This window comes from Mastacembelus armatus, chromosome 11, assembly GCF_900324485.2.
Source record: "Mastacembelus armatus chromosome 11, fMasArm1.2, whole genome shotgun sequence".
NCBI lineage: Eukaryota > Metazoa > Chordata > Actinopteri > Synbranchiformes > Mastacembelidae > Mastacembelus > Mastacembelus armatus.
This window is the reverse complement of record NC_046643.1, coordinates 12,762,502-12,776,744: the sequence shown is the minus strand read 5'-3', so window position 1 is coordinate 12,776,744 and position 14,243 is coordinate 12,762,502. Positions and strand designations below refer to the sequence as shown.

At 41.6% G+C, this 14,243-nt stretch overlaps 1 protein-coding gene across 2 annotated transcripts in view; it reads left to right on the top strand.

Annotated features, from left to right (window-relative positions):
• Positions 1–321: 321 nt before the first annotated feature.
• jarid2b (jumonji and AT-rich interaction domain containing 2b) overlaps positions 322–14,243 on the top strand; it is a 97,130-nt gene continuing 83,208 nt past the window's right edge. For both annotated transcript variants that reach the window (XM_026299686.2, XM_026299685.2), the window contains exon 1: positions 322–891. In XM_026299686.2, coding sequence (XP_026155471.1) covers positions 847–891 — 45 coding nt within the window. In that variant the 5' untranslated portion in view covers positions 322–846. The remainder of the gene's footprint in view (positions 892–14,243) is intronic.

The following is a 14,243-nucleotide window of genomic DNA, read 5'->3' as shown; positions in this document are numbered from 1 at the left end:
TAGGCTACAAACACATTGTATTTTTATGAAAACACAGGATTTAAACTAATATCAGAATAGGGGAGGTATAAACTTACACGTGACTACCCCCATTTATTTGAAACGCCACAGATACATTAAGCCTCCAAACTAATATTAGATGAATTAAAACGCACCATTTAGCGTAAGACCATTAAACTCGGCACCTAGATATCCGCAAACACAATGGTGGAACGAAAATGTCCTGGTCGGTGCTACCTCGGTGAGATTTTGAAGTTACCGCTGAATGGAGGAGGATGTGATAGGCTGACAGGCTGAAGAAAGGAGCTGCTCCAAGTCAGTAGAGCAGTGCTGCTGGAGAGCTCTCTCGTCGACCGTAGGCTCCAGCCAAGAGACGTGACACCTAACGTTTTTATTTTTTAATTTTATTTATTAATTTCTCATCGTGTCTTCACCTCAAACAAGATGTAACTTGTTGACTTCACCTCAAGTGTATATTCATGTATTTTAAAAGAGCCGGGAGTGAGTGCGCAGAGACGAGAAGCCGAGCTGTTCTGGCGAATGGAACTTATTGTTGTGCATTTGTTTTGACTATGTTATCCCCGAGCGACTTGGGGTTCAGTGCGTCTCCGTTCGTCGTCGACCCTTGAATTTTGGGATTTATACCCGAATAGTTTTAAGGGAATCGCAGGAAGGAGGATTCTGCAAAGCCAGCAAGGTTTTTTTTTTTTTTTTTTTTTTTTTTTTCTCCTACAGAGCCGGGGATTTAAATCGTCATTTGGTGGTGCGAGAGAGGCGGGAGGCAAAGAAAGAAATTCATGTGGCCATTCTCTCTATAGCCAAACATTTTTTTGGGGGGATTGCATAATGAGCAAGGAAAGACCTAAGAGGAATATCATTCAGAAGAAATACGTAAGTAAAAGAATATCTTCGCTTAAAATGCTCACAAACGCGTTGGCTCTATTGAAGTTTGCCTTTCTCGTCACAATGAAAATGCATAAACTTTCATCACGGACTGTGAAGGTTACCGTCAGGCAGCCCTGTGTGCCATTTGGGTCCAAATATCCTTTAAAAATGTAACAACCGTGACTTCCCCTCGTCGTGTTAACACTTAACATGTTGTTATTTAAAGAGACAGCAATGTTTATTCAGTGTCTGTGTTGCAGCGTTTCTTCGACATCAGACATGTTTTAGGCTATTTGAACATCGGCCGCTTTGGGGCTTTGCTTGTCTCGTTTAGACGCGTTTAAAGGCGTGATGTGGAGACGCATAGCGTGTTTTGGCTGCGTGATAAAGCCATAAACAGCTTTTAAAATAAAGGCCTTGGCAAAGTGTTTTCAGAAAAAAAAGGCTTTTGTTCGCGCCCCATTTCTTCCTATTCAGAGCCATGAAGACGAGCCTGTCGGCCATGGCTCAGCTATTTCGGCTTCCATTTCGTCCCATGCTGAGCATTTCACCCTCAGCCCTTACCCTGAATATATCCACATTAACGTGTGTGGAGCTTATATATGTGTTCAGGGCAGCGCTGGGTCTGTCGCTGGTGTTGTGTGTTTGTTGCTGTGGGGTTGGCAAACCGACATGTTTCGCGGACTGTTGTGGCTCTTTAATTTTCTCCATACTGAGTGAGGCAGAGCTGGAGGAAAAGGGGGTCATGAGATTCAGCATATTCCTTCAATTCCCAGCACTTGAAACGACACGGGGACTCGTGTTGTCGTTAGACGCTTGTCTTCGCTATTAGCTCTGCTACGTGCGATAAGTCCGTCACCGTCCCGGTAATTTCGCAGGTCTCCGTGTGACCTCTGTGAACGAACAGATATTGCAGCAGCTCGCTGAGGGATAACTCTTTCTTTCTTTATTTTTTTGCAACACTAACGGGAATTGGCTTGTTAGGGTCTGGGTCTCGTCCTCAAACCGGATTCCCATTAAGCAGCTCAATGCCTGGTCGATGTGGCTGAGCCCAGTTTGTGGATGATCCGGTGTTTTTAAAGAGGCTGTGTGCAGTCGCATTGCAGAGGCTCATGTATGAAGCGATACCAAGAAGCAACCATTTTCTCTCTGCAAGTAACACTGGGGAATTTATAGGGACTGGGCTGTGAAATCAACCAGATCGGCCTCATCTGGGCCTAAACTGTGGTCTGGTTTCAGGCTGTGAACATTCGTCCTTCTTCGTGGACGAAAACAAAGACTTTGAATCTTTTAAAAGTGTGAAGGGCTCAGCGCACCACACGACTAAGTTACCCTGTATCGTTTTTCGTGAAAACTACACGCCACCTAGATGTGTGCGCTTATCCGTCAAACTTTGCTGCACTTGTTGTTGCATTCATGTATTGTTGCTGTGAATGATCGACACCTTGCCCCCGTGGACACACACATTGAGTGTAGTAATTGCACGGGGTAGGTCATAATGCTGTGAAGTCAGCAGAGCTAAGCGACCCCCCTCCCACCACCACATCCAAACAACATGTGGATTGTTTCTAAACAAGTGCGTTTCCTTCTGCAGACTGTTCTGTGACCCAATACAGCGAAAGCTGAACAACCTGTCACATTGAATTTATTTATTTGTGCTCAAAGACGAGGTTGCAGAAGGCCATGGGGAGCAACAGGTTTATAGGAGCAAGCGAACAATTCAGACCAAATAGATGGAGGTTTGTTAACATGCTTTTTAATGAAAGGTTTGAGCAGCAAATGAAGCACATTTACATTTAAGCAATTAAAGCTGGATTAATTATGTTAGAAATAGTCAAAAATCCATGTGGTTTCTGCCTTATAATAACTGTAAATGTTCCTGGTTGAAAGTATAAACAAGTAATTATGACTATTAGAGACATCCATTTTAGAAGAGCACAGCACTGGGCTTTTAAAATCACAGCTTTTGATAAGGTTTCTCTAGTCCAGTTTATTGAATACCATTAATCCTATAATGGGGAATGAGAATCCCCAGACTTATGTACATGAATGCATAAACATCTATGTGCAATATCGGGGGATGATGTTGAATTTGCAACATTTATTTGTTGGAAAGCAATAGGTGTCTCAAACATTGCAGTCCAGTCTCTGTATAGTGTTGCTGTGACTAACGCACCATAGTGTCCTTTATCATAGTGAGCACTCGCACTTTAAATCCGTGACGGAGATTTGTCTCAGACCGTCACCAAATAGTTTCAGTTACAGCGTATGAACAGATAAGTTTTGTGAATTGAGGAAACAGGATATACTATCAAAATAGTGACTAATTGAAACAAAAGTCCCTGCTAAAATTGAGCCAGACTGTGGTGGTCAGCAGTGTCATCCGTCTAAAATTGGATGGGCTTTTTTTGGTTGGTTTACTCATTACTTTATTGTATAATTAGAACTGGAGCCTGAGTATTAGGGATAAGGAAATGGTGTGTCTGTGTGTCCGAGTGCAGGATGCATGTTTTGTACTGTGTGTGTGTGTGTGTGTGTGTGTGTGTGTGTGTGCGTGCTCATGTGTGTCACATCTGTCATGTATTTTCGGCAGCTGCAGTTGATGCTTAAAGTCTGGCCTGGGCCAAATAAGGGTCACAAATGTGCATTTCTACAACAACCTGGAGTCCAGATCGCCAAGCCCCCCTCCAGGCTTTGAGACAGGACTCTTGGCCCCCACTGATCCCCTTCCTCCCTCTCCTACCCCCCCTTAATTAGCGTAAGACAATTATACATGCTTGGCTTAACCATTTCCCCTGAAACATGAGCGTGAGTTGTTACCGCTCCACCCCCACCCTCTCTTCCCAACAAACACCCACTATCTGTAAATTATATTAAAATTCATCAGTCAGAAAATGGTTGAAAAAAGGGGGACGAGTCCTTATTAAAAGCAAACAAGGCATAGCAATTACCATTTTCCATTATGACTGATAGGTGTCAGTGAACTGTTTTTTATTTTTTTTTTTCTCTCTCCAAAGATGCTTTGTCATAATATCAGGCAGTGACACTGTAGGAGGAAGCAAGCACACTTCCTCTCTTCTTCCATTTAAATTTTATAAATGTATTTTTGTTTGTTTTGTTTTTTTTATTATTTGTGAGTACCTTTTAAGCCATTGGTTGGGGGATTGATGCTGTGCAAAAAGTGAGGTAGCAGGCGCTAATGTGCGGCAGCGTTGTTCTGGCTAACAAAACATGACACACACTCTGTGTGTGTGTGTGTGTTTGAATGCGTGTAAGCGAGAATAGCAGGAGAGCACAGCAGAGTGCAGTTCATTGCAGCCAGGGCCATTTTGTGCAGAGTCGGCTCTTCCTGTAGGCCCCAGCTGGGGCTAGGCCTCTGATTCAAAGGTTGTGTGTGTGTTAGTGCATGTCTGTGTGTACGTATGGTGTGTGTGTGTGGGACAAGCACAGCTGCTGCAGGGGCCTTTACAAATGTAAAGAGGCTGTCAGTGTTTGTTTCATCAGGCGCACAACTGATGAGGGCCAAGTTGAAAATCCATTGCACTGAGTGTGTGCGTTGAGCGTGCACAAAAAGAGGAAACAAAAATAGAGAGTGGGGGCAGAATGGGGAGTGTAAAGCCACAGACTCTCCCCCTCCTCTCCTCCTCTTCCTCTTTTTATCTCCCTCTCTCCCTGTGTCTGTCTCTCTCCCTCGTTCTTGGGCCATCCAAATGAAATGTGGGCCTCATGTAGGTCTATGAAGAGAGGGTCACAGTGTTGTTTTTTCACCGTGCCTGAGCCTCAGCGCGCTTCATTTAACCTTATGTTTCAATGCAAATTCTTCTTTCATAAGCCCCCTTCGCCTCACGTGTGCAACATCGCAGCGTTCACTTTGCAACCTCCTCGTCACTTTGGCAAACTAAAGTGCACTGTTGCAAAGGCAATGTTTTAACCTGTTTATTTGACTAATTCCACTGTAGTTATACTCCACGTGGCACCTGTAAAAGACACTATGGTAATAGGTAAAAGTGCTCTCCTTATGTGCTTGTTCATTTTATCAGTATTTCTTTACGCAACAGTTTTTTTTAAATGAATGAATCCCCATGCAGCGTGTAAAGTAATGAATGCTTCAAGTTCGGAGCCAGCAGGATGCAGTAGGAGTAGACTTGAAGAAAAGGCAGCAAAGGGATGGTACTTTATAATTTGTAAGCAATATTACCTTGCTTTATTGTTGCTGTTTGTCTTATTTCCACCAGTGGGGGAAAAAAATCAGAGCAGGGCTACTTTGATTTCATTGCCAGACTGTAATATAATGAAAGTTATTGCCAAGAATATAAAAAGTCCTGATGAAGCCTGCCAGCAACTTACACACAATGGTAAATAATTTAAGAATCCAAAAGTGTATGTGTTACTCATATTCTGCAGATGTATCGCATTCTACATACTTCACACCATGTGTACTGAATTCTAAGAAACAGGAAAACACATGACACGCACCCAGATATTTTCTGCAGCCTTATTTCTCTTTGTGTCTCAGTGACAGTTACATTTCTGGTACAGTGAAATTCGTTCATTAATTAACTATTCTGGTGCTGAAGGCCCAGCCTCTCATCCCTTTGGTCATGTCTCTACTCTTGCTGGCACGCTGACTTGACAGGCACTGCCAGAAAAATTTCTGGGAGTGAAGTTGGCGAGCCAGCCTCTTTATATTCACTCTTATTTATGTATATATATATATATACATTAAGTTTGTGTTGAAATCAGATGGGAACATGTTTGTTTTTTTTCCCTCATATAGAGTCTGTTTTGCCAGTAGAGAGTTTACTGCATCATTAGAGGCGCTATGTGAGCTGCTGGCTTCAATTTGGATGGGCAGTGGATGCTCAGCGGCCAAATGCATCGTTCTTTTTCTGACCCGAACACAGACTCTCTCCCCATTTTACTCCTCACTGTCTGTTTTCTACAGCATTATGTCACACACACGGCACAAACTCCTGTTATGCAATATGACCTTTTCCCTTATCAGCTGTTGGCATTGAACACAAATTCCGGCTCTTAGCTGGCACCAGTACACATGCACAGGCAAAGGTCTTTAGGTGTACACTTTGCAGTCAGCAGGTGAGATAAACCGGTTTTAAGACCAACATTGCAAGGTGTCTTGTGGATATCAATGTCGGTTTACAGAAGTAATGACATAAAACTGGGCGTGACTGTCTTTGTTATCTGCTGTGTGTAATTCTATGTGTGCGTCAGCATGTGTAGGTGTGTTTTACAGCATATGCTCCAATAGTTGGATGCAAGACGTGGTTGGACACGCTGCAGTTGTGGAAAGCCAATTCAGGCGGGGGTGTGTGTACGTGTGGTTGCGTGTGTGTGTCGTGTACACCACGTGCGTTCTCTTCGTGCGCGTCTTCATTCTGCTGAGTGATTTATATCCTCCTGCTCCTGTGGGTTTGGATGGAGATGGGGGAGCAAGACAGCTGGTCAGGCCCTGAGAGGCTCAGTGTGTTTGTGTGTGGGAACACACATACTCAATCATGCGTTTGTGTGTGTGTGTGTGTATGTGTGTGTGAATGAGTGAGTGAGTGGTTGCCACAGCTTATCCGTTCAGGATCCCTATGAAGCTGAATCAACACTTTAGCTTTGTCTTTGGTTTGGCCTTGTAGGCTTTATGGGGGCCCATGAAGGACATTCAGCAATACCAGGTTGAAAAGAAAATGGATACAGAGTTTTATTGTTTAAATTGACTCTTTTTTTTTTTTTTTTTTTTGTCAAATATATATTTTTAGAAAATACACAAAATAATCTCATAAATCTTCAGGTGCTTTTGTGCAGTTCACGTTTCAGCTTAACCCCAGGATATCCTTTAAGCTCTATAAACCTGAAATAGGAAATACTTGTTTTAAACCCATTTTTGGATCAGTACGCTATTGTAGCTTAGACTGGCATTAGCTTTTAAAGACCATTATGTACATCTCTGACAACCTCTTGACCAATCTCTGCTCACCTCTCCTTACTTTTCATCTGAGCTACATCAGTTTAATAAACACTCCTTACATTTTCATCTCGTGGTCAATCCCATCTGATCCCTTATTGTGACACCATCGTCTTTACGCATCCAGTGAATTAAGCCTCTAGGGATGAAGCAACTGAGCAGAGGCTCAGTCAGTATCGATCTTCCATTTCTCTTTCTTTCTGCCAGGAATACCACAGTTTCACTGTCAAACATATGCCAGTAAAACTCTGTAGGCAGCTTTATAAAACGTCTTGATTGTGATGCTCCGATTAGGAAATTTTGAAGCTTTCTGTCGTTGGTCTTGAGAAAAAAGCTGTATGCTGACTTATCATATTTTCCGTGAAGATAGCTGGCTGTAGACTGTCATCAGATTTCAGTCCGGGAATCCTTTTCAGTTTTACCATTTAGTGTACATTCATAACTGTTCTTGTTATGCGTTACAGTCTCACTTGCTTTCAACCAAGTGCAGTAATCTATGAATCATTCTTTTTGTGATGGAGTAGTTTGTTTCTTCCTGCCAACAAGCCACTGGCCCCTCTATTCAGGTCCTCTTTGGCACCGCTCTGCCTTGGCCAATGAATCACTCTCCCATTTAATCTCTCACAAGGGTATTTTTCCAGTGATAACTTTTTTATATTTCACTATTATTATCCCTCTTTTTTTTATGGCAGTCATTTGTGGCTCTCCAACATGCATGGCTAGTTGTGGAACGGTGACCTCCCTTCCGTTAAAGAGCTCTCGTATGCAACCCTTTTCACCAAGCATTTGGCCCCTCGCGAGGGAGGCCTTAATTCAGGTTGGCAACCCCCCCAGCCCCCTAACCAGGGGAGTAATGAGCCAGTGGAGCAAAGTGGCTGGGTGACCACTGTTGCTGCCTACTGCTCTAGTTTTCAACCCTCGCTGAATGTTTAAAAAAAAAAAGGTAGAAGATGTGGTGCAGAGGCTTAGTACAAAGCTTATTGATTCAAGGCAGAGTAGTCATTGTAAGTCTTGTGGGTTTTTGACTGATTTAGAGGAAAATGACTGGTTACAGAAAAGGTGGTAACTGCATCTGGCCCTCACTCATAGAGATTATGCCTTCCAGCTTGTATTTAGAGGATTGGAGTAGAGCATGTTTTAATGCTGAAACATGGTTGGGGGAAGGGTCTGTGTTGCTGCTGATCTGTCGGATGTGCTGGTTCTTGTCAGCTCATATGTGAGAAAGCAGGAGGTAGTGGTGCTGGGTGGTTGGAGGCTTTAAGAAGCAGAATAAATGGTTTATTTGATTCACAGGTCAATATATACACATTCTGTTTGCGTCTATCCTACACCCCCATCTTCCAACTGCCATGGGAAACGCATTACTTCCCCCCCCATCTTGTCTTGTAATAGAATACTGAGTGCATTTGTTCCCTCTGTTCCACTCTATCTCTCTCACCTCCTCCCTCTCAACTCAGTCGCTCTATTACTCAGCGCAGCTACAAAGAGAGGAGAGAGGCGTTGGGATGTTTAATGTGGGATAGTGCTGGAGACAGGACGGAAGAAGCGGGGGAATTTTTTCCCTCACCTATGTGCTAAGTTGCATCTTAGTTGTAGAAGAGGAGCCATTGCATGACTGACAGGATGTGTTCCCTTGGCTTTGCCCTCAGTTGTAATTTTACTTACTTTCTGATAATCATTTACTGTGATCAAACTGACAAGTGACATGTTTAGGTAGATTTATTTTATTTATTGTTAATTAATTATCTTTGCTGCAATATTAATCGTGGCTATTTTTTTCTGAATCTTATGTGAAGTACTTAAGTGGTATACTTTGCATTGTTCTTGGATTATTCCTATAAATAAAAGGCAGCATGAATTGACAAGAGTCAGTACAGAAATATTGATTTTTCTGTTTTCTTGACTACTGATTTTTTTTTTTTTTTTTTTTCCCAGTAGCTATAGATGCTTTTTAAGTTTTTCCACTGAGGGAAGCAGTGTGAGTCAAAGGTATTGTTCCCCCTGTTTTTAACCTCTGCTCAGTAGATGCTTTTACAATTCTCCTGGCTGCATGATTTCCTCCAGGCCTCACAGCAGGGAACTATAGTGCATGGTACACTGAAGGAAGGGCGCCAGAGTCTGGGTTGAATGTCTAGCCGGCCTCCTCTGGCCCTGGATCAAACATCACAAGGCCCGGGGGGGGAGGGGAGGGCCAGCCCTGGAAATCACAACCTGTGATCGTCAAGGAGAAGAAATCCAAGAGGATAGAAATAATCAAATTAGGCATTATCCCAAGTGGAATATCCACAGTGATGGTAGTAAAGGGGAGGCCTGTCTGCAGGTCTGTCGTAGTAGCTCTGCTGATCTCCCGAAAAAGCACACACACACCACAAAGGCTGACATAAGCCTATGCTGTTTTTAGATTTAATTGTTTGAGAATGTGAATAGGAAATGAGGTAACCGCTGGATGCATACACACTTTCACACATAGAAAATGAGTAATACAAGTGTTTGTTAGCACTAGAGAGAAAATTGAAACAAACTCTAGGTAAATATGATTTTTAAGCCAACTAGCAGGAAGTTACCATGGTAATGAGAAAGTATATCCCCCCACCCCAGCTGCTTTACTTTCTCCTCATTGCCTCTGTGTATGTTCGTGTGATTTGGGGGACTTATACCTCCTACCCATAGGTTTCTGTAGAAACTGACATGCCGACAAGGTTTCTGAGCTAATCAAACTTTTTTTTTTTTTGTTTAAGCTCATGAGGGTGTGGTTAAATAGCAGATGTAAAAGTAAAGTTATGTTGTTTTTGGAGCAACTGGTTCCTGCCTGCATATCGGGGAAGTTATTAGATCTGTCTTGCAATCATGTGAGTCAGAGAAATCAAGTGTGTAACCATGAAACTGAGAATATATAGTTGAGAAGGGAAATTTTATGCCCAAGTGTTCGCTGTGTGTGTTTAAATAGAAATTTCCAAATTCAAGACAAATTTTTTTCCAGACTGAAAGTGTTGCCTCAATAAATAAAATTTCTTTTTTTTAAAAAAAAAAAGTTATGTCATTTAATTTGCTTGAGTTTCCTTGTTTTCAGATCTTTTCAAGGAATTGAAATAATCAGCTTAGTTTTTGCAATTAATGTTGGCCATTACGGACAGTCATTTTCATTTTGAACAAACAGCGTCATGATTCAGTCACTAAAATCAAGAGTGGAATTTCATATTACTCATATTATTCAGCCACAGATGTCACTTGTTTCTTATTCTGGTTTTAACTCCTGTCTTGTACCTGAGGTGAAGAAGTGATGAATTCATTATACAATGTCATATTCATGCACAAATGCAATAACAATTATGAATTAGAACCAAGCAGCACTTATACCATAGATCCATTATAGTGATTGGTTCTCGTGATGTGAGCTTTAGTTTCCCCATGTCTGTAATACATTAGCTGTATTTAAAGCACAGCTGTGAGTTGCATCTTTATGTGGCACAGAGTTGAGTCAAAACATCTTATGCATGTTAATTGGAACCAAACAACTTGAAAGTAATAGATACTGAATGGCCGGCTCATCCTCTATCACAAAAATCATATTTTCCCATTTGTCTGTATTGGTATTTAGCACTGCAGCCTCTTTCATCTATCTAATGAAGAAATACTCCCAAACAAAACCATGTACACTAAATCTGATTTATTAAGAGGGCTATGTTGTTGAGTTTTTTGTTTTTATTTTCGTCAAATTGGGAGTTGTACTAGTTTTAACAAAATTCAATTCTCTTCCATTGTATTGATTTGGCAGCATCTAAAAACTGAAACTTTAAACTAAAAACCTTGGCACATTAGACTAAAACTATATATGCCTACATGGCAACATAACAGTAGGGTTTAGTGAAATGGTTTTTTGTTTTTTTAAATGTGTTTAGAGCAATTTCATCCTTTTAAAATGTGTATGTTGTTTAGAAAGGAAAGGAAGTGTCTCTACTCATCAACTTGGCTCATAATAGTCACACAGGCAGAAAGGTAGAAGGATTTGGTCATGATTAAAAAGTGTTTTGAGTAAAAGGTTCATATCTGATTAGAGTTTTGACTCGGAAGCTTATTATATGCACTGATAGCTATTTTTTTTTTTTTTAATGTGTGTGTGTGTGTAAGAGAGAGAGAAACTATATATTAGCACCCTGTTTGGTTTGATATACAGATTTCCACCTAGACAATAAGAAACCCAGTGTTACTCTCACAATATCATACCTATTAATGATATGAGTGCTTGTGACATGGAGCTTGAACTGGTATAACGTTGATTTTTTTTTTTTTGAGCTGATATTTTTTTTTTTTTCTGCTTGAACTTAAATTCATTTATTTCATCCAGCTCCCTTTGAGATTAGTTACCAGTGATAGTCTGCCATAGGCATGTGGGCACCCCTCTCTTTCTGGAGACTACTAGCTACATTGATGATATCTAATTGCCTCTTATGGATCACCTTCAGTCTTCATCCTCACTGTACCATTACCATTATTTATCTTTTTCTCACACTCTTGCTTTTCATTCCACCTCCGCCTACATTGTCTTTGCCGTTGCACATAATCTTTCCTTTACTTAGAATTGTTATTCTCCCTTTTTTTTTTTTTTTTTTCCTGCTGCCGTCTCTCACCTTGCCCCTCTCTCTGTCCCCTGTATTCTGACAGCTTCGCTCCCTGCCCCCCTCCCCTTCCTTTTCTCTGGGCCCCTCAGTCCTCAGAGACTTTGCCTTTGTGTGCAATAGTCCAGTGAGTGGAGCAAGGGGTGTGGTGAAGTATGAGGGTTTTGTCCCAAGCTGTGAGGTGAAAATCATTTCTTAATTGCTTCTTGTCTTTTTTATTGTGCCAGTTGTTTTGCCAGGGAATGAACTCCTGGGCCTGCACTACAAGGCCCTAAGCAGAGGAACTCCCTTGCCTAAGCCCTGGCTTTGTTTCATCGCGTTCTCTGGTTACAGAGTAATCTGCAGTCATACAGCAACACACACACACACACACACATGCACATAAAGGCTTTTAAAAGGCTTAAGATGTTGGACACAGTAGAATACAGAGAAAATAGGCTTTTGATATACCACTATGAGGTCTAGGTGAGTTGTAAATGAGCAGTTGCGCAGCATTGTAATTTCACTGTACTCCAGTGGGAAGCACAGAGCGTACAGATATCTTAGATCTTTGTCTTTGCATGGAAAATTTCAGTATTGCCTGGGATCCTGATTAACATTTGTGAGTATTTTGAGTTATTGCTGCTTACATTCATTTGGTCCTGACCACATCTTCTTACTGCTGTTCTAACTCTTGTATAAGCCTGATTATTTTTTAATAAAAAAAAAAAAAAAAAAAAAAAAAAAAAATGTAACACTTCCCCTATTGATTTCCTGTGTGAAATCTAGTTTTAGGCTTAGTGGTAGTGTGTGGTTACGTACAGATATGTTAAAAGTATACGTATCTCTCTGACCAAAGCTCTCCTAGAACCTGACATGTGATAGATCTTTAGTAAACGTACTAATCTTTGCTAATATTATCATGCTGGCAAAGAACGTATGAAGTGCGTATGTTGAATGTGCTTAAAAAAGTTGCTCCATTTATGAGACTTGTGTATCACAGTTTCATTTCTGGTTGTTGTGTTTCAGAGAGTGATGTGGACAAGTGAGAAACTTCATTATTGTTGCTATCACCGATGTCCCATCTGTAGTTAGAGCACAGTAAATTCCAGCTCATGTTCTGCTAGGTCAGGAGGATGGTTGTGAAGCCCCGGTGGTTGATGCACACTGACCCATTTAGAGTGACCCCAAGCTCAGGTCGATCCCCTGTCACTGTGGTAGTTTAGAAGGGGTATTTGTGTGACCGTGGTCAGGGCCTGTTCCTGCTTTTCCTGCCAACTGTCACTGGGAGGCTGCGGTGGCTTCCATTAACCACCACGCTAACTGGTAATCTTATCTCCCTGACAATCTGCATTAGGCTGAGGGCGGCTGCCGGTTAACCCTTTCCTGGCCACAGCACAGGCATAGTTTCATTTCGTCCCCAGTGGTGCAAAACTATATGTTGAGAGGAAGTGTTGTCATTTGGGGTTTAAAATTTCGCTTGTTGAAAAGGCCCAAAGTTTGACAGTTTATATTCTACACAGGGTCTGTCTATCATAGCTACTTGGACAGAAGCTTAACTCTCTCTTGCCGCCTTCGGTAAACTCATAAAGAGGATGTATGAATATTAGGGCTAGTTGCTTGACTCTGCAGTTCGGTCGCACAGCCCCTGATGATCTCCATGAAATCTCTCTCCCACTCTCCCTCCCTCTATCTGTCTTGCTCCCACTCCCCCTTTAATTTCGCTCGGTTGCAATATCCTACCTAGACCCTGATTGTTGTTTTCTGAGAGCTGGGGTGGTGTTGTTGTAACATAATCATTTAGTCTCCCTCCTGTGGTTCTGGCAAGCTGCATGCTGAAATCTATCCAGTGCTCATTTTTATGGGGAGTGAATTTGTTGTATCTACTGCAACAGCTACCAGCTCACCTTTTACGTTTTATTTACAAGTGTAGAAGGATATCTCCCCCCTCCCCTGCAAAACGTTTGAGAGATGACACATGTTATATACACATTTAATATACCCCAGAGGTCATGCTTGTGAATTTGATTAGCGTGGCTGAAATATGATGGTTGTGATATAGAGAGACTTGGCTTATATTGAATTTTTAATCTCGGTGTCGACTTCAGGTTACATGGCGCGCCGTTTCTCCTGATCAGTCTTGTTGAAACTGGAGCAAGGGAATTGTTTGGAACCTCATTGTACAGAATTAATATAGTTAAACATGACAAGTCAAGCGCTTTTTTTTTTTATTTTTATTTTTTTTATAAAGGTTAACACAGAACTGTCATCGTGGTATGATTACTGAAAAATACAAGAGGTTGTTGAGGTGATCACAGGAGTGTGTTTTTTTTTTTTTATTCAGGTCAGACTTGTTGACCCTGAATGAGTGTCTACAGGATTTAACAGAGCAGTTTAACCTTGTGACATATCATCTCGAGTGGCGCTTGTGGCCAAGGTGGTATCATGGGAAATGAAGCTGCTTGTGTACTCACTGTCCCTGCTGTTTCCTCCTGCTGCAGAAACCCACACGGCCTTTGTCTCTGTCTCTTTTTTACCATTGTCATGTCGTTGTCATTTCTCACCAGATGTCACGAGAATGTATTAGGCCACGCAAATAAACCCAGCTTTTTCCACATATCTTTTTCACATTGTTTGTTGTTGGGTCTGTAGGCCCATGCTAAATCCCACTGATTACTACTTTCACTTGTGTCACAGACAGGGGCACCGAATGGGGGAGGGGGAACCCTCATCAATTTAAGATTTCCTGTAAAATAACAAGAATTAGATTTTTCTTTTTTGGCTTGGAG